A 20095-nucleotide genomic window follows, 5' to 3' on the forward strand; every position below is an offset into this window, starting at 1 on the left:
CCTGGGTAAGCCACATGTCCATGAATGATTCAGCGTTTTGCAGGCAGATGCCATTGTTTACATGTTAGGTTGAACGTTACCAGGAAAGTTCAGATGTGCATTGGCATCTCTCCAAGTTCATTGTTAGTTAAGCACTCCCAATACTTGAATTGTCCCTTCACAATATGTTGGGCAAACCTCCCTTGTGTTTACCCTAGAGCAAACACTTCAAATACAAGCATGGAGCCAACACTCCTAACTTCAGAAATAAAAATGATACATACCTACAAATAGGGTGAATATATTCAGGAAATCATAACCTTTGCAAAGATACGTTACATGACATATCTAGCACAAAGCACGTTCCAGTTATGTCATATTTACACTCATAAACATATTTCCATAAACATACAGGGTGGAACATCACAGTCTCATAAAACCACTGGATCCCAGGAGTGAGAGGGAACAATTAGGTCATGTCTACACTTCTGTGTGGTGAAGATGCTCTATGCCGACAAGAGAGAGCTCTCCCGTCAGCATAAAAAAACCACTCCAGCAAGCAGCATAAGCTGTGTCAGGAGGAAAAACTCTCCCGCTGACATAGTGCTGTGCACACTAGCGCTTTTGTCAGTGTAACTTATGTGGAATATTCACACCCTTGAGCGACATACGTTTTGCTGATATAGGCAGTACTGTAGATACAGCTTACATAATAATTCTGTATAGTAATAAGCAGTACTATTAGGGGAGTTGTACCACTTGAATTATATCAACACAAAGTGCCTGGGAGACTTGGGAACCTACTTCCCATTTTCAGATGTCTGCTCCAGGCCAAGAAACACTGGGGTTGCAACCTGTTTCCTACGGCCTGACCTAGCTCAGCCACTCTTGATTCTCAAAAGCCTGGGGTTGCTGCAGAATGAAAAAGTGAGTGTGAAAGTCTGGGCTAAAACAGGATGTGGTGGAGGAAAGAAAGGAATGAGGATGTGATAAGGAGGAATGGGAGGGTTTAGGGGAGGAGAAGGAAGCAATTGGCTCTCACTGCAATCATGTTATCAGGGGTTGGAACAACGAAGTGTGCAGTGCCCCGCCCAGCATACAGTATAAATACAGTGCTCAGCCTTGCCATCTCCCACAGAGCGTGCCAGACCAGAAACAACTCCGCTCCAGAGAGAGTAAAGACGCAAAGATGAAGGTGTCATATGTGGCCGCTTTCCTCATCGGGCTCCTCTCCCTGGAGAGCACCAGAGCGATTCCGTTGGTGAGATGATGTACCAATTATTTATATTACAGTAGCATTTAGATGGTCCATCTGAAATCAGGACCCCATTTTGCTGGGCGCTGCCCTGACACAGGAGAGATAGTCCCTGCCCACACTCTGGTGAGGATTTATTCTGCTGGGTGTTCAAAAGACAGAGAGCGAGGGACAGATGTGGACCCAACTGGAATCAGGGGTCCTTATGCCAGGTGCTGCACAGACACACCACGAGGGCAGCACTGCAAAACTGGCCCATGTAGGAGGCAGGATACCAGACCAGAGGGGCCCATTCCTCTGTTTTAGTCCCAGCAGGATATCAGGCTAAGCTGACGCATCGGTCTCATCTAGAGCAACAGTTCATAACTTACTGCATGTAGGCTGGTGGGGGCCGACCAGCATGCACTCCTAACTTTTCTTTCTCTTGTTGCAGAAAAACCAGTTGTGGTCTGTGGTGAGTATCAGCTGTCCTCTTTGCTATCAGACTTTCATGCTTTGCCTCACCAGTATCCTACATCGCTGCTCAGTAACAGCACAACCGTATTCCGGGAAAACCTTCTAGGCAACTGTCCTCCTGCTCTGCTTTATCCATTAATCTGACTTGGTGAAACAAATTATGCAGCCTTGGGATGTCTGGGGTTTTTTTCTGAAGATCATCTCTAGGTTTCCAGGAGTAGATAGAATGATGTTGGGAGCAGAGCCAAGCTGTTCTAAATGCCCCGTAGCTCTATTGGAGCAAATGAGACCAGCTCCCCTAGATGATGTAAATTGTCTGTAGCTCCATTTGGTCAATGGATAATCAGGAGGGGGCCTCTAGAAGTTACCATAAAACACATAATAAATACCTCTCATCTTACAGGGCTCTGGTAGCTTCAATAACAAAGTGGGTGATAGCAGCTTTAATGACAACAGCATAAATATCAGTGATTCCCTCCTCACGCCATGTAGCTTTATAAATATCAGGTCAATCAAGCCTGCTCCAGCTGGTTTCTTGTCTGGTAAACTTTACCAAGCAAGGAGCATTTCCTGCAGTTTTTCCATGTTACAAAGGCAATTTAGAAATGCCACCTGCTGCAGGGGGCTTATGAAAATCTCCACAGGCTTATGGCAGGTTGACCACCTCTGCCACAATTCCCCTGCACTGCTATAAATACCCCACAAGCGGATTTCCAATATCACCCAGAAGACACTGCTGCTTGGAGCTACTTTAGAAGGTCCCCATCCCATGTGAACACAGAGTAGGTTAAAGGAGGCTTATGAGAGAAGGACTCATTTCTCTGCCCCAATTTAGGCAGGGATTCAAAACAGACTGGCCCAATGTTCTGACTAGGTGTGGCAATTCTTTAATTACTCAGTGATACAACCCCTGATACACTGGTGGGGGGCTGAACAGAATGTTTTGCTAAGTTTTCCTTCTATTGGAGCAAAAAAACCAGTTCTGGTCAGCGGTGACTATCAGCTGTCACCTTTCCTATTGGACCATCATGCTTTGCCTCAAAAGTACTCTGTAACACTGCTGACTAACAGCCCAGACCTTGGCTGGAAAAGTTCTCTGCACAAATGCCATCCTAAACCCTTTTTTCCCCATCAGTCCAGCCTTGTATAACAAATTTAAGGCCTTGGAATGTTGGAGCTTTACCAAAAATTCTCTCTTGGTTTCCACCAGTGGATGAGAATGAAGTTGGTGCAGATCTCCAGTTCATGTAAATTTGCTGTAGTTTCATAGGAATCAATGGGGCCCGGTTCAAATTGGTGTAAATTGTTCAGAGAAGCACTGGAATCAACATGCCACATCCTAAGATGCTATAAATCGTGGTTACACAATAAATGTAATACAAATTCCCCACTTTGCAGGGCTCTGGTAGCGTAAAGACCGGTGACGTGGGCCACGGCAGCTTTAACGACAACAGCGTAAGTGGCTGAGATTACCTCTCCATGCTATGTAGCTTCAAACACATCAGTGAATTGACCCCGTTTTGGCTAGTTTGATCTCAGGTAATGTTTGCCTTCGAAGAGCATTGGTGGCATTTGCCCATGATGCGAAGACAGCATGGGAAGCCCTCTCACTCCACAGGGCTTATGAAATATTGAGAAACTTAAAGCAGATTGACCTCCCTCTAACACAGTTCCCAGGGTAATAATTAGGAATGTCAGACGAGGCTTTTTTATATTACCCAGAAGGCATTTCTGCTGGGAGCTACCTGAGAGGTTCTCCAGGTGAAAGCGTATTTGGGAGGCTTGTATAAGATTGGCCAGGTTGATGGGAACTTGTCCTCCCAACAATTACTTTGGGCACCAATGAAATATCTTGCATGGGTGATCTCTGACATCAACCACAATGCATTGCACCTGGGAGCTATCCCAAGAGCTTTTGCATAGATGTACATACCCACTGGGCGCCTAATGACAATTTCCCATAGCCTCAGGGGAGGATGATCTCTTCTTCTACAAGTCCACTGGACAGGCATGAAGTGTCCCACAGTTCCTTTGAATACTCACTAAATATCTCACACGAGATCCTTCTGAAATCACATGGAATTAACTGCTCTTGGCAACAGTCCTAGGAACTGAAGGTAAATTGTGCCCTATCAAGGATACGTAGGCTGACTTCTTTCCAATTAATTTTGCCGTGTATCATCTGAGTGCGAATAACACGTGGCTTGTTTCTTGCAGAACAAAAGAGGAGATTCAGATATCTATGAATAAGAAACATACTTAGCTGTGAGGGGATCTAAGTATAGCATAAGAGTTAAAGTGCTAGATTAGCACTGAGTTGATATTATTTATGTCAATAGCATTGATGAGGTCAGCACTGGAATACTGGGCCTTTTAGGAGATATAACTGGGGGACCCATTCCTCTGTTCCAGCCCAGGGAGGGACATCAGGTTAAATTGGCCTATTGGTCTGATCAGGTGTGGCTATTCTGAAGTTACTAGATGATACAACCGCTCCTACCCTTGTGGGGAGTTGAACAGTGTGCATTCCTAACTTCTCTTTCTCTTGCAGAAAAACAACCAATTCTGGTCAGTGGTAAGTACCGCTAGTTATTTTTCGTATCGAACTAACATGCTTTCTTGAATAGTATTCTGCGTTGCTGCTCATTAACAGCCCAGCCCTATGCTGGTAAAGCTCCCTACGCAACTGCGATCCTGAACCATTTTATCCCATCAGTCCAGCCTTGTATAACAAATATACAACTTCAGAATGTGGGCCTTTACCAAGGATTATATCTGGATTCCACCAGTGGATAAGATTGATGTTGGGGCAGATCCCCAGTTCATGTAATTTTGCCATAGTTTAATGGGAATAAATAGGGTCAGTTTCCCATTGATGTTAATTGTTCCGAGAAGCACTGGAATCAATATGCCACAACCTCAGATTCTTTAAATTATCCATGACCCACTGGGCGAATGTAAGATCTGTTGGAGCCCTATAGGTGTTAAACAATAAAAACAATAAACATTCCCCATCTTGCAGGACTCTGGTAGCGTAAACACCGGTAACGTGGGCCACGGCAGCTTTAACGACAACAGCGTAAGTAGCAGAGATTACCTCCCCATGCTATCTAGCTTCACGCACATCAGTGGGTGGACCCCATTTCAGTTAGTTTGATGTCTCATAATGTTTGCCTGCGAGGAGCATTGACTACATTTGTCCATGTTGCGAAGGCAGCATGGTAAGTCCTCCCACTCCACAGAGTTTATGAAAATCTCCAGAGCTTATAGCAGGTTGACCTCTCTCTCTCACAGTACCGGGGTAATAATGAGGGATGCCAGATGAGGCTATTTTTATATCACCCAGAAGGCACTTCTGCTGGGAGCTCCTTCAGAGGGTCTCCAGGTGAACACATATTTGGGAGGCTTATATGAGATAGCTAGGGTTGATGAGAGGTTGTCCTCTCCACAATTCCTTTGGGCATGTCGCAAGTCACTGGCGCAGCACCTCCTGCTGGTCATCTCGGGAGTCAGCTCAATCCAGCCCAGAGCGCCCTTTAGAGGACGATGTCTTGCCTGCCGCTGGCCCCATGTCCCACCTCCACGCACTGCCCTTCTTGGTCCAGGTATTGCCCCGCCTGCAGTAGCGCACCATTTGGGTCTCACCACCTAGCAGAACCCCCAACCCTCTATCCCCACTTTGTCTCAGTCATTACTGCCAGTCACCATCTAGCTCCCGCTCTCTGAGGCAGACTGCAATCTGTAAACTTCTCAATGTCAGCAAGGGGGGCTGGACCAACTGCCTCTGTCTATATCAGGACTATCTCTCTGCACTCCTAGTTCCCTCTTGCGGGCCCTTAACTCGCCTTGCAGCCTGGGGTTTTCTAGGCTGGAGCTAACCCGCTCCTTCTCCCCTTCTCAAACACCGCTCCACTTCAGCTACCCTTCCCAGCTTTCCAGGCAGCAAGGTCCTCCTCTCTCGAGGAAGCTAGAGAGTGTGTTCTCTCAGCCTCTGGCCATCAGCCCTCTTATAGGGCCAGCTGTGCTCTGATTGGGGCTGGCCCCACCTGTGGCCGCTTCCACCAATCAGACTAGCATTTCTCCTGCCCCAGCCCCCATCCAGGGCTTTTTTAACCTCTTCCAAGGCTGGAGCAGGGTGACCACCACGCTACAAGGCACCCATGAAATATCTTGAAAGAGGGTCTTTGATATCACCCAGAATGCATTGCACCTGGGACATATCCCAAGAGTTTTTGCTTATATATCCATACTCACTGGGCGCCTCATGAGAATTTCCCATGACTGCATGGGAGAATGATCTCTACTCCTACAAGTTCACTGGATAGCCATGAAGTATGCCACAGATCCTTTGCGTACCCACTAAATATCTCACAAGAGATCCTTCCAAAATCACACCGAATGCACTGGTTTTGGCAACAGTCCTAGGAACTCAGGGTCAATTCTGTTGCCACCTCTTTCCTATTAGATTAATTTTTGCCTCATATCATCTGAGTGGGAATAACACATGGCTTGTTTCTTGCAGAACAAAAGCAGAGACCCATTTATCTATCCATAAGAAATGTACATAGCTGTGAGGGGATCTAAGCATAGCATAAGAGTAAAAGTGCTAAATTAGCACCAAGGAGATATTATCTGTCTATAGCATTGATGAGGTCAGCATTCGAATACTGGGCTTTTTAGGAGATATGATTGAGGAGCCCATTCCTCTGTTCCAGCCCGGGGAGGGACATCAGGGTAGATTGGCCTATTGGTCTGATCAGGTGTGGCTATTCTGAAGATAATAGATGGTATAACCGCTCCTACCCTTGTGGGGAGTTGAACAGTGGGCATTTCTAATTCCTCTTTCTGTTGTAGATAAACAACAAATTCTTGCCAGTGGTGAGTATAAGCAGTTATTTTTCTTATCAGACTATCATGCTGTATTCTGTATTGCTGCTCACTACAACCCAGCCCTTTGCTGACAAAGCTCCCTAAACAACTGCCATCCTGAACCCTTTCATCCCATCACTCCAGCCTAGTATAAACAATTTACAGGTTTGGAATGTTGGAGCTTTACCAAGGATTCTCTCCTGGTTTCCACCAGTGGATGAGAAAGATATTGGGGCAGATCCCCAGTTCATGTAAATTTGCTGCAGTTTCATAGGAATCAATTAGTCCAGGTTTGCATTGGTGTAAATTGTCCAGAGAAGCACTGGAATCAATATGCTACATCCCCAGATGCTATAAATTGTACATGGCACATGGCGTCGATGGAATATCTGTTGGATCCTGTCATAAAAATACAGCTCAGGATAGCATAAAATCCCTCTTTACCCTGTAAAGGATTAATTCCTCTTTTACCTGTAAAGGGTTAAAAAGCTCAGATAACCTGAGCTGCACCTGACCAAAAGGACCAATAAGTATAAAAACACTTTCTGTTATTTTAGCCTTTCTGCGCTTAGCCTAACTAGAGCTAGAAAAGAAAACAAAAAACAAAAAAACAACTTGTGATTTTTCTTGCAGGAAGTTAACTATCCTGCCCTCATGCAGAGAAATAAACTCCATCTATTCACAGCTTAAAAAAATAGTAAAAATTAAAAAAAAACCCTCTGCTTTTTAAGAAGCAAAAAAGGAAAAAAAAATTGTCCTTAAAAAATTTTACTGGGCTTCTGGTTTAAAATGATCACACCTCTCCCACAATGTCAGGGTTTCTTCCCCACTCGGAACTCTGGGGTACAGATGTGGGAACCCGCATGAAAGACCCCCTAACCTTATTTATACCAACTTAGGTTTAAAACTTTTTTAAGGCATATGCTTAGATTTAACGACAACAGCGTAAGCGGCTGAGATTACCTCTCCATGCCATGTAGCTTCATACACATCAGTGAATAGACCCAGTTTCAGCTAGTTTGATGTCTGACAATATTTGCCTGCGAGGACCATTGGCAGCATTTGCTGATGTTACGAAGGCAGCATGGAAAGTCCTCTCACTCCATAGGGCTTATGAAAATCTCCAGAGGCTTATAGCAGGTTGACCTCCCTCTCCCACAGTACCCAGTAATAATGTGGGATGCCAGAACAGGCTTTTTGATATCACTCAGAAGGCACTTCTGTGGGAAGCTACCTCAGGGGGTCTCCAGGTGAATGCATATATGGGAGGTTAATATGAGAGTGCCATCTTCGATGGGACGTTGTCCTCTCCACAATTCCTTTGGGCACCCACAAAATATCTTGCAAGAGGGTCTTTGACATCACCCACAATGCACCGTACATGGGAGCTATCCCAAGAGTTTTCGGATACATGTCCATCCCCCACTGAGGAGCTCATGAGAATTTCCCATGACATCATGGGAGGATGATCTCTTCTCCTAGTAGTCCACTGGACAGGTATGAAGTGTCCCACAGATCCGTTGGATACCCACTAAATATCTCACATGAGATCCTTCTGAAATCACATGGAATACACTGCTCTTGCCAACAGTCCTAGGAACTCAGGGTCAATTGTCTCCTGTCAAGGATACCTAGGCTGACTCCTTTCCTATTAGATTAAAATTGACTCATGTCATCTGAGTGGGAACAACATGTAGCTTGTTTCTTTCAGAACAAAAGAGGAATCCAAGATATATATGAATAAGAAACGTACGTAGCTGTGAGGGGATCTAAGCACAGCACAACAGCTAAAGTGCTAGATTAGCATCGAGTTGATACTATTTATGTCAACAGCACTGATGAGGTCAGCACTGGAATACTGGGCCTTTTAGGAGATATGATTGGGGGGCCCATTCCTCTGTTCCAGCCCAGGGAGCGACATCAGGGTAGACTGGCCTATTGGTCAGATCAGGTGTGGCTATTCTGAAGTTACTAGATGGTACAACTGCTCCTACCCTTGTGGGCAGTTGAACAGTGTGCATTCCTAACTTCTCTTTCTCTTGTAGAAAAACAACAAATTCTGGGCAGTGGTGAGTATCAGCAGTTATTTTTCCTATTGGATTATCATGCTTGACTCAATTGCATTCTGTATTGCAGCTCACTAACAGCCCAGCCCTTTGCTGGCAAAGCTCCCTACACACCTGCCATCCTGAATCCTTCTATCCCATCAGTCTAGCCTGGTATAACCAATTTACAGGTTTGGAATGTCAGAGCTTTACAAAGGATTCTCTCCTGGTTTCCACCAGTGGATGAGAATGATGCTGGGGCAGATCCCCAGATCATGTAAGTTTGAGGAAGTTTCATAGGAATCAACGGGGTCAGTTTCCCATTGATGTTAATTCTTCCGAGAAGCACTGGAATCAATATGCCACAACCCCAGATTCTTTATATTCTCCATGGGCCACTGGGTCAATGGAATATCTGTTGGAGCCCTTTAGGTGTTACACAATAAACATTTCCCATCTTGCAGGGCTCTGGTAGCGTAAAGACTGGTGACGTGGGCCACGGCAGCTTTAACGACAACAGCGTAAGTAGCAGAGATTACCTCTCCATGCTATCTAGCTTCACGCACATCAGTGAATGGACCCCATTTCAGTTAGTTTGATGTCTCATAATGTTTGCCTGCGAGGAGCATTTGCTACTTTTTCTCATGTTGCGAAGGCAGCATGGAAAGTCCTCCCACTCCACAGGGCTTGTGAAAATCTCCAGAGGCTTATAGCAGGTTGACCTCTCTCTCCCACAGTTCCTGGGGTAATAATGAGGGATGCCAGATGAGGCTTTTTTTATATCACCCAGAAGGCACTTCTGCTGGGAGCTACCTCAGACGGTCTCCAGTTGAACACATATTTCGGAGACTTATATGAGATAGCTAGGGTTGAAGAGAGGTTGTCCTCTCAACAATTGCTTTGGGCATGTCGCAAGTCACTGGCGCAGCACCTCCTGCTGGTCGTCTCGGGAATCAGCTCAATCCAGCCCAGAGCGCCCTTTAGAGGCCGATATCTTGCCTGCCACTGGCCCCATGTCCCTCCCCCACCCACTGCCCTTCTAGGTCCAGGTCTTGCCCCGCCTGCAGTAACGTGCGATTTGGGTCTCCCCACCTAGAAGAACCCCCAACCCTCAATCCCCACTTGGTCTCAGTGGTTACTGCCTGTCACCATCTAGCCCCCCCTCTCTGGGGCAGACTGCAGTCTGTAAACCACTCAACATCGGCAAGGGGGGCTGGACGAGCTGCCTCTGCCTATATCAGGACTATCTCTCTGCACTCCTAGTTCCCTCTTGCGGTCCCTTAACTCGCCCTGCAGCCTGGGGTTTTGCTAGGCTGGAGCTAACCCGCTCCTTCTCCCCTTCTCAAACACCGCTCCACTTCAGCTACCCTTCCCAGCTTTCCAGGCAGCAAGGTCCTCCTCTCTCGAGGAAGCTAGAGAGTGTGTTCTTTCAGCCTCTGGCTATCAGCCCGCTTATAGGGCCAGCTGTGCCCTGAATGGGGCTAGCCCCACCTGTGGCCGCATCCACCAATCAGACTAGCATTTCTCCTGCCCCAGCCCTCACCTTGGACTGTTTTAACCCCTTCCAGGCCGGATCAGGGTGACCACCGTATTACAGGGCACCTATGAAATATCTTGAAAGAGGGTCTTTGATGTCACTCACAATGCATTGCACCTGGGACATATCCCAAGAGATTTTGCATACATGTCCATACCCACTGGGTGCCTCATGAGAATTTCCCATGAGTTCATGGGAGAATGATCTCTTTTCCTACAAGTTCACTGGACAGCCATGAAGTATCCCACAGTTCCTTTGCGTGCCCACTGAATCTCTCACAAGAGATCCTTCCGAAATTACACCGAATGCACTGGTTTTGGCAACAGTCCTAGGAACTCAGGGTCAATTTTGTTGTCACTCCTTTCCTATTAGATTAATTTAGCCTCATGTCATCTGAGTGGGAATAACACATGGCTTGTTTCTTGCAGAACAAAAGCAGAGACCCATTTATCTATGAATAAGAAACGTACTTAGCTGTCAGGGCAGTGCCGGCTTTAGGTCTATTCCACTAATTTCTCCGTATTTGGCCCTGCGCCTAAGAGGGCCCCGCGCCCAGTAAGAATCCCTTCCCTGGCTAGAGGCGTCTTTTTAATTTTTACTCATCTAGCAGCGCTTCAGGTCTTCAGCAGCACTTCGGCGATGGGACTTTGCTTGCTCTGGGTCTTCGGTGGCGGGTCCCTCAGTGTCTCCAAAGACCTGAAGCGAGTGAAGGACCCACCGCTGAAGTGCCGCCAAAGACTCAGAGCATCTTCTAGTGAGAACAAGCCCCACATTTTTTTTTACATGTGAATTTATTTTTAGTCATTCCTGCCGGGGGTACGTCAAAACTGTTCAAATTGGGCCCTGCACTTCGTAAAGCCGTCCCTGTGTGAGGGGATCTAAGCATAGCATAATAGTTAAAGTGCTAGATTAGCACCGAGTTGATATTGCTTATGTCAATAGCATTGATGAGGTCAGCACTGGAATACTGGGCCTTTTAGGAGATATAACTGGGGGGCCCATTCCTCTGTTCCAGCCCAGGGAGGGACATCAGGGTAGATTGGCCTATTGGTCTGATCAGGTGTGGCTATTCTGAAGTTACTAGATGGTACAACCGCTCCTACCCTTGTGGGGAGTTGAACAGTGTGCATTCCTAACTTCTCTTTCTCTTGTAGAAAAACAACCAATTCTGGTCAGTGGTAAGTATCGCTAGTTATTTTTCCTATCGAACTAACATGCTTTCTTGAATAGTATTCTGTGTTGCTGCTCACTAACAGCCCAGCCCTATGCTGGTAAAGCTCTCTAGGCAACTGCGATCCTGAACCATTTTATCCCATCAGTCCAGTCTTGTATAACACAAATTAAGAGCTTCAGAATGTGGGCCATTACCAAGGATTATATCCGGATTCCACCAGTGGATAAGACTGATGTTGGGGCAGATCCCCAGTTCATGTAATTTTGCCATAGTTTAACAGGAATCAACAGGGTCAGTTTCCCATTGATGATAATTGTTCCGATAAGCACTGGAATCAATATGCCACAACCTCAGATTCTTTAAATTATCCATGACCCACTGGTGAATGTAATATCTGTTGGAGCCCTATAGGTGTTACACAATAAACACAATAAACATTCCCCATCTTGCAGGACTCTGGTAGCGTAAACACCGGTGACGTGGGCCATGGCAGCTTTAACGACAACAGTGTAAGTAGCAGAGATTCCCTCCCCATGCTATCTAGCTTCACGCACATCAGTGGGTGGACCCCATTTCAGTTAGTTTGATGTCTGATAATGTTTGCCTGCGAGGAGCATTGGCTACATTTGTCCATGTTGTGAAGGCAGCATGGTAAGTCCTCCCACTCCAGAGAGCTTATGAAAATCTCCAGAGGCTTATAGCAGGTTGACCTCTCTCTCTCACAGTACCGGGGTAATTATGAGGGATGCCAGATGAGGCTTTTTTTATATTACCCAGAAGGCACTTCTGCTGGGAGCTACCTCAGATGGTCTCCAGGTGAACACATCTTTCGGAGACTTATATGAGATAGCTAGGGTTGATGAGAGGTTGTCCTCTCCACAATTCCTTTGGGCATGTCGCAAGTCACTGGCACAGCACCTGCTGCTGGTCATCTCTGGTATCAGCTCAATCCAGCCCAGAGCGCCCTTTAGAGGCCGATGTCTTGCCTGCCGCTGGCCCCATCTCCCTCCCCCACCCACTGCCCTTCTAGGTCCAGGTTTTACCCCACCCGCAGTAACACGCGATTTGGGTCTCCTCACCTAGCAGAACCCCCAACCCTCTATCCCCACTTGGTCTCAGTGGTTACTGCCAGTCACCATCTAGCCCCCGCCCTCTGGAGCAGACTGCAATCTGTAAACCTCTCAACATCAGCAAGGGGGGCTGGACCAGCTGCCTCTACCTATATCAGGACTATCTCTCTGCACTCCTAGTTGCCTCTTGCAGGCCCTTAACTCGCCCTGCAGACTGGGGTTTTCCTAGGCTGGAGCTAACCTGCTCCTTCTCCCTTTCTCAAGCACTGCTCCACTTCAGCTACTCTTCCCAGCTTTCCAGGCAGTAAGGTCCTCCTTGCTTTAGGAAGCCAGAGAGTGTGTTTTTTCAGCCTATGGCCATCAGCCCTCTTATAGGGCCAGCTGTGCCCTGATTGGGGCTAGGCCCACCTGTGGCCGCTTCCACCAATCAGACTAGCATTTCTCCTGCCCCAACCCCTACCCGGGGCTGTTTTAACACCTTCCAGGCCGGAGCAGGGTGAACACCACGCTACAGGGCACCCATGAAATATCTTGAAAGAGGGTCTTTGACGTCACCCACAATGCATTGAACCTGGGACATATCCCAAGAGTTTTTGCATACATGTCCATACGCACTGGGCGCCTCATGAGACTCTCCCATGACTTCATGGGAGAATGATCTCTTCTCCTACAAATTCACTGGACAGCCATGAAGTATCCCACAGCTCTTTTTCATACCCTCTAAATCTCTCACAAGAGATCCTTCCGAAATCTCACAGAATGCACTGCTCTTGGCAACAGTCCTAGGAACTCAGGGTCAATTCTGTTGTCGTTCCTTTTCTATTAGATTAATTTTGCCTCATGTCATCTGAGTGGGCATAACACATGGCTTGTTTCTTGCAAAATAAAAACAGAGACCCATTTATCTATGAATAAGGAACGTACTTCGCTTTGAGGGGATCTAGGCATAGCATAAGAGTAAAAGTGCTAAATTAGCACCAAGTTTATTTTTCTATGTCAATAGCATTGATGAGGTCAGCACTGGAATACTGGGCCTTTAGGAGATATGACTGAGGAGCCCATTCCTCTGTTCCAGCCCGGGGAGGGACATCAGGGCAGATTGGCCTATTGGTCTGATTAGGTGTGGCTATTCTGAAGTTATTAGGTGGTACAACCGCTCCTACCCTTGTGGGGAGTTGAACAGTGGGCATTTCTAATTCCTCTTTCTGTTGTAGATAAACAACAAATTCTTGCCAGTGGTGAGTATAAGCAGTTATTTTTCTTATCAGACTACCATGCTGTATTCTGTATTGCTGCTCACTACAGCCCAGCCCTTTGCTGACAAAGCTCCCTAAACAACTGCCATCCTGAACCCTTTTATCCCATCAGTCCAGCCTGCTATAACCAATTTACAGGTTTGGAATGTCGGAGCTTTACCAAGGATTCTCTCTTCATTTCCACCTGTGGATGAGAACGATGTTGGGGCAGATCCCCAGTTCATGTAAATTTGCTGCAGTTTCATAGGAATCAGCTGGTCCAGGTTCGCATTGGTGTATATTGTCCAGAGTAGCACTGGAATCAATACGCTACATCCCCAGATGCTATAAATTGTCCATGGCACACTGCATAGACGGAATATCTGTTGTATCCTGTATAAACATACAGCTCAGGATAGTATAGAATCCCTCTTTACCCTGTAAAGGATTAATTCCTCTTTTACCTGTAAAGGGTTAAAAACCTCAGATAACCTGAGCTGCACCTGACCAAAAGGACTAATAAGAGTTAAAACACTTTCTGTTATTTTAGCCTTTCTGTGCTTAGCCTAACTTAGAGCTAGAAAAGAAAAAAAAAACAAAAAAAAACACTTGTGATTTTTCTTGCAGGAAGTTAACTATCATGCCCTCATGCAGAGAAATAAACTCTAGCTGCTCACAACTTAAAAAAATAATAAAAATTAAAAAAATACAACCTCTGCTATTTAAGAAGCAAAAAAAAGGAAAAAAAGTTGTCCTTTAAAAATTTTACTGGGCTTCTGGTTTAAAATGATCCCACCTCTCCCACCATGTCAGGCTTTCTTCCACACTCGGAACTCTGGGGTACAGATGTGGGAACCCGCATGAAAGACTCCCTAACCTTTTTTTTTTACCAACTTAGGTTTAAAACTTTTTTAAGGCATATGATTAGATGTATGTTTGTAACAGATGAGTATACGTGTTACACGATAAACATAATAAACATTCCCCACATTGCAGGGCTATGGTAGCGTAAATACTGGCGACGTGCGTAAGCAACTGAGATTACCTCTCCATGCCATGTAGCTTCACACACATCAGTGAACGGACCCAGTTTCAGTTAGTTTTATGTCTGACAATGTTTGCCTGTGAGGAGCTTTGGCAGCATTTGTTGATGTTACGAAGGCAGCATGGAAAGTCCTCCCACTACACAGGGTTTATGAAAATCTCCAGAGGCTTATAGCAGGTTGACCTCCCTCTCCCACAGTACCCGGGTTATAATGACGGATGCCAGAATAGGCTTTTTGATATCACTCAGAAGGCACTTCTGTGGGAAGCTACCTCAGAGGGTCTCCAGGTGAATGCATATATGGGAGGTTAATATGAGAGTGCCATCTTTGATGGGACGTTGTCCTCTCCACAATTCCTTTGGGCACCCACAAAATATCTTGCAAGAGTGTCTTTGACATCACCCACAATGCACCGTACATGGGAGCTATCCCAAGAATTTTCTCATACATGTCCATCCCTCACTGAGGAGCTCATGAGAATTTCCCATGACATCATGGGAGGATGATCTCTTCTCCTAGTAGTCCACAGGACAGGTATGAAGTGTCCCACAGATCCGTTGGGTACCCACTAAATATCTCACATGAGATCCTTCTGAAATCACATGGAATACACTGCTCTTGCCAACAGTCCTAGGGACTCAGGGTCAATTGTGTCCTGTCAAGGATACCTAGGCTGACTCCTTTCCTATGAGATTAACTTTGACTCATGTCATCTGAGTGGGAACAACATGTAGCTTGTTTCTTTCAGAACAAAAGAGGATTCCCAGATCTCTATGAATAAGAAACGTACGTAGCTGTGAGGGGATCTAAGCACAGCATAACAGCTAAAGTGCTAGATTAGCAATGAGTTGATACTATTTATGTCAACAGCATTGATGAGGTCAGCACTGGAATACTGGGCCTTTTAGGAGATATGACTGGGGGGCCCATTCCTCTGTTCCAGCCCGGGGAGCGACATCAGGGCAGACTGGCCTATTGGTCTGATCAGATGTGGCTATTCTGAAGTTAATAGATGGTACAACTGCTCCTACCCTTGTGGGCAGTTGAACAGTGTGCATTCCTAACTTCTCTTTCTCTTGTAGAAAAAGAACAAATTCTGGTCAGTGGTGAGTATCGGCAGTTATTTTCCTATTGGACTACCATGCTTTGCCTCAATAGCATTCTGTATTGCTGCTCACTAACAGACCAGCCCTTTGCTGGGAAAGATCCCTACACAGCTGCGCTCCTGAACCCTTTTATCCCATCAGTCCAGCCTGGTATTACCAATTTACAGGTTTGGAATGTCAGAGATTTACCAAGGATTATCTCCTGGTTTCCACCAGTGGATGAGAATGATGTTGGGGCAGATCCCCAGTTCATGAAATTTGCCGAAGTTTCATAGGAATCAACCGGGTCGCTTTCCCATTGAAGTTAATTCTTCTGAGAAGCACTGGAATCAAAAAGCGACAACCCCAGATTCTTTATATTGTCCATGGTCCACTGGGTCAATGGAATATCTATTGGAGCACTATCGGTGTTACACAATAAACAGAATAAACATTCTTCATATTGCAGGGCTCTGGTAGCGTAAACACTGGAGACGTGGGCCACGGCAGCTTTAACGACAACAGTGTAAGTAGCAGAGATTACCTCTCCATGCTATCTAGCTTCACGCACATCAGTGAATAGACCCCTTTTCAGTTAGTTTGATGTCGGATAGTGTTTGCCTGCGAGGAGCATTGGCTACATTTGCTCATGTTGCGAAGGCAGTATGGAAAGTCCTCCCACTCCACAGGGCTTATGAAAATCTCCAGAGGCTTATAGCAGGTTGACCTCTCCCTCCCACAGTACCTGGGGTAATAAAGAGGGATGCCAGATGAGGCTTTTTTTATATCACCCAGAAGGCACTTCTGCTGGGAGCTACCTCAGTGGGTCTCCAGCTGAACACATATTTCGGAGGCTTATATGAGATAGCTAGGGTTGATGAGAGGTTGTCCCCTCCACAATTGCTTTGGGCATGTCTCAAGTCAGTGGCGCAGCACCTCCTGCTGGTTGTCTCAGGAAACAGCTCAATCCAGCCCAGAGTGCCCTTTAGAGGCCACTGTCTTGCCTGCCGCTGGCCCCATGTCCCTCCCTCACCCAGTGCCCTTCTAGGTCCAGGTCTTGCCCTGGCTGCAGTAACGTGCGATTTGGGTCTCCCCACCTACCAGAACCCACAACACTCTCTCCACACTTGGTCTCAGTGGTTACTGCCAGTCACCATCCAGCCCCTGCTCTCTGGGGCAGACTGCAGTCTGTAAACCACTCAACATCGACAAGGGGGGCTGGACCAGTTGCCTCTCCCTATATCAGGATGATAGATTATTAGGGTTGGAAGGGACCTGAAGAGATCTAGTCCAACCCCCTACTCCAAACAGGACCAATCCCCAAATCCCTAAATGGCCCCCTCAAGGATTGAACGCACAACCTTGGGTTTAGCAGGCCAGCGCTCAAACCACTGAGCTATCCCTCTGCACTCCTAGTTCCCTCTTCTGGGCCCTTAACGCGCCCTGCAGCTTGGGGTTTTGCTACGCTGGAACTAATCCGCTCCTTCTACCCTTCTCAAGCAATGCTCCATTTCACTTACCCTTCCCAGCTTTCCGGGCAGCAAGGTCCTCCTCTCTCGAGGAAGCTATAGAGTGAGTTCTTTCAGCCTCTGGCCATCAGCCCGCTTATAGGGCCAGCTGTGCCCTGATTGGGGCCAGCCCCACCTGTGGCCGCTTCCACCAATCAGACTAGCATTTCTCCTGCCCCAACCCGCACACAGGGCTGTTTTAACCCCTTCCAGGCCAGAGCAGGGTGAACACCATGCTACAGGGCACCTATGAAATATCTTGAAAGAGGGTCTTTGACGTCAACCCACAATGCATTGCACCTGGGACATATCCCAAGAGTTTTTGCATACATGTCCATACCCACTGGGCGCCTCATGAGAATTTCCCATGAGTTCATGGGAGAATGATCTCTTCTCCTACAAGTTCACTGGACAGCCATGAAGTATCCCACAGTTCCTTTGCGTACCCACTAAATCCCTCACAACAGATCCTTCCGAAATCTCACAGAATGCACTGCTCTTGGCAACAGCCCTAGGAACTCAGGGTCAATTCTGTTGTAGCTCCTTTCCTATTAGATTAATTTTGCCTCATGTCATCTGAGTGGGAATAACACGTGGCTTGTTTCTTGCAGAACAAAAACAGAGACCCATTTATCTATGAATAAGGAACGTACTTAGCTTTGAGGGGATCTAAGCATAGCATAAGAGTTAAAGTGCTAGATTAGCACCGAGTTTATTTTTCTATGTCAATAGCATTGATGAGGTCAGCACTGGAATACTGAACCTTTAGGAGATATGACTGAGGAGCCCATTCCTCTGTTCCAGCCCTGGGAGGGACATCAGGGCAGATTGGCCTATTGGTCTGATCAGGTGTGGCTATTCTGAAGTTATTAAATGGTACAACCGCTCCTACCCTTGTGGGGAGTTGAACAGTGGGCATTTCTAATTCCTCTTTCTGTTGTAGATAAACAACAAATTCTTGCCAGTGGTGAGTATAAGCAGTTATTTTTCTTATCAGACTACCATGCTGTATTCTGTATTGCTGCTCACTACAGCCCAGCCCTTTGCTGACAAAGCTCCCTAAACAACTGCCATCCTGAACTCTTGTATCCCATCAGTCCAGCCTGGTATAACCAATTTACAGGTTTGGAATGTCGGAGCTTTACCAAGGATTCTCTCTTTATTTCCACCTGTAGTTGAGAATGATGTTGGGGCAGATCCCCAGTTCATGTAAATTTGCTGCAGTTGCATAGGAATCAGCTGGTCCAGGTTCGCATTGGTGTATGTTGTCCAGAGTAGCACTGGAATCAATAATCTACATCCCCAGATGCTATAAATTGTCCACGGCACACTGCGTAGACGGAATATCTGTTGGATCCTGTCATAAACATACAGCTCAGGATAGCATAAAATCCCTCTTTACCCTGTAAAGGATTAATTCCTCTTTTACCTGTAAAGGGTTAAAAAGCTCAGATAACCTGAGCTGCACCTGACCAAAAGGACCAATAAGGGTAAAAACACTTTCTGTTATTTTAGCCTTTCTGCGCTTAGCCTAACTTAGAGCTAGAAAAGAAAAAAAAACAAAAAAAACACTTGTGATTTTTCTTGCAGAAAGTTAACTATCATGCCCTCATGCAGAGAAATAAACTCTAGCTGTTCACAGCTTAAAAAAATAATAAAAATTTAAAAAAAACCCCTCTGCTTTTTAAGAAGTAAAAAAGGAAAAAAAATTGTCCTTTAAAAATTTTACTGGGCTTCTACTTTAAAATATTCCCACCTCTCCCACCATGTCAGGGTTTCTTCCACACTCTGAACTCTGGGGTACAGATGTGGGAACCTGCATGAAAGACTCTCTAACCTTTTTTTTACCAACTTAGGTTTAAAACATTTTTAGGGCATATGATTAGATATATGTTTATAACAGATGAGTATAGGTGTTACCCAATAAACATAATAAACATTCCCCAAATTGCAGGGCTATGGTAGCGTAAATACCGGCGACGTGGCCTATGGCAGATTTAAAGACAACAGCGTAAGCAACTGAGATTACCTCTCCATGCCATGTAGCTTCACACACATCAGTGAATGGACCCAGTTTAAGCTAGTTTGGTGTCTGATAATGTCTGCCTGTGAGGAGCTTTGGCAGCATTTGCTGATGTTACGAAGGCAGCATGGAAAGCCCTCCCACTCCACAGGGTTTATGAAAATCTCCAGAGGCTTATAGCAGGTTAAGCTCCCTCTCCCACAGTACCTGCGGTAAGAATGAGGCATGCCAGAAGAGGCTTTTTGATATCACTCGGAAAGCACTTCTGCTGGAAGCTACCTCAGAGTCTCCAGGTGAATGCATACATGGGAGGTTAATATGAGAGTGCCATGTTTGATGGGACGTTGTCCTCTCCACAATTCCTTTGGGCACCCACGAAATATCTTGCAAGAGGGTCTCTGACATCACCCACAATGCACTGCACATGGGAGCTATCCCAAGAGTTTTCGGATACATGTCCATCCCTCACTGAGGAGCTCATGAGCATTACCCATGACATCATGGGAGGATGATCTCTTCTCCTACTAGTCCACAGGACAGGTATGAAGTGTCCCACAGATCCATTGGGCACCCACTAAATATCTCACATGAGATCCTTCTGAAATCACATGGAATACACTGCTCTTGCCAACAGTCCTAGGGACTCAGGGTCAATTGTGTCCTGTCAAGGATACCTAGGCTGACTCCTTTCCTATGAGATTAACTTTGACTCATGTCATCTGAGTGGGAACAACATGTAGCTTGTTTCTTTCAGAACAAAAGAGGATTCCCAGATCTCTATGAATAAGAAACGTACGTAGCTGTGAGGGGATC

General features: G+C 46.1%; 1 protein-coding gene across 33 annotated transcripts in view; it reads left to right on the forward strand.

Annotated features, from left to right (window-relative positions):
• The first annotated feature begins 1100 nt into the window (after window positions 1-1100).
• Window positions 1101-20095, forward strand: part of LOC127037973 (uncharacterized PPE family protein PPE40-like) — a 58391-nt gene continuing 39396 nt past the window's right edge. For 6 of the 33 annotated variants that reach the window (XM_050930243.1, XM_050930244.1, XM_050930250.1 and 3 more), the window contains exons 1-14: window positions 1103-1240; window positions 1668-1688; window positions 3089-3145; window positions 4242-4265; window positions 4713-4769; window positions 6545-6568; window positions 8605-8628; window positions 9069-9125; window positions 11296-11319; window positions 11768-11824; window positions 13600-13623; window positions 15749-15772; window positions 16221-16277; window positions 18203-18226. In XM_050930243.1, the coding sequence (XP_050786200.1) occupies window positions 1169-1240; window positions 1668-1688; window positions 3089-3145; window positions 4242-4265; window positions 4713-4769; window positions 6545-6568; window positions 8605-8628; window positions 9069-9125; window positions 11296-11319; window positions 11768-11824; window positions 13600-13623; window positions 15749-15772; window positions 16221-16277; window positions 18203-18226 (546 nt within the window). In that variant the 5' untranslated portion in view covers window positions 1103-1168. Of the gene's footprint in view, window positions 1241-1667; window positions 1689-3088; window positions 3146-4241; window positions 4266-4712; window positions 4770-6544; window positions 6569-8604; window positions 8629-9068; window positions 9126-11295; window positions 11320-11767; window positions 11825-13599; window positions 13624-15748; window positions 15773-16220; window positions 16278-18202; window positions 18227-20095 lie in introns of all 33 variants that reach the window. The other 27 variants (XM_050930245.1, XM_050930265.1, XM_050930254.1 and 24 more) reach the window with 23 other exon arrangements.

This window comes from Gopherus flavomarginatus, chromosome 20, assembly GCF_025201925.1.
Source record: "Gopherus flavomarginatus isolate rGopFla2 chromosome 20, rGopFla2.mat.asm, whole genome shotgun sequence".
Lineage (NCBI taxonomy): Eukaryota > Metazoa > Chordata > Testudines > Testudinidae > Gopherus > Gopherus flavomarginatus.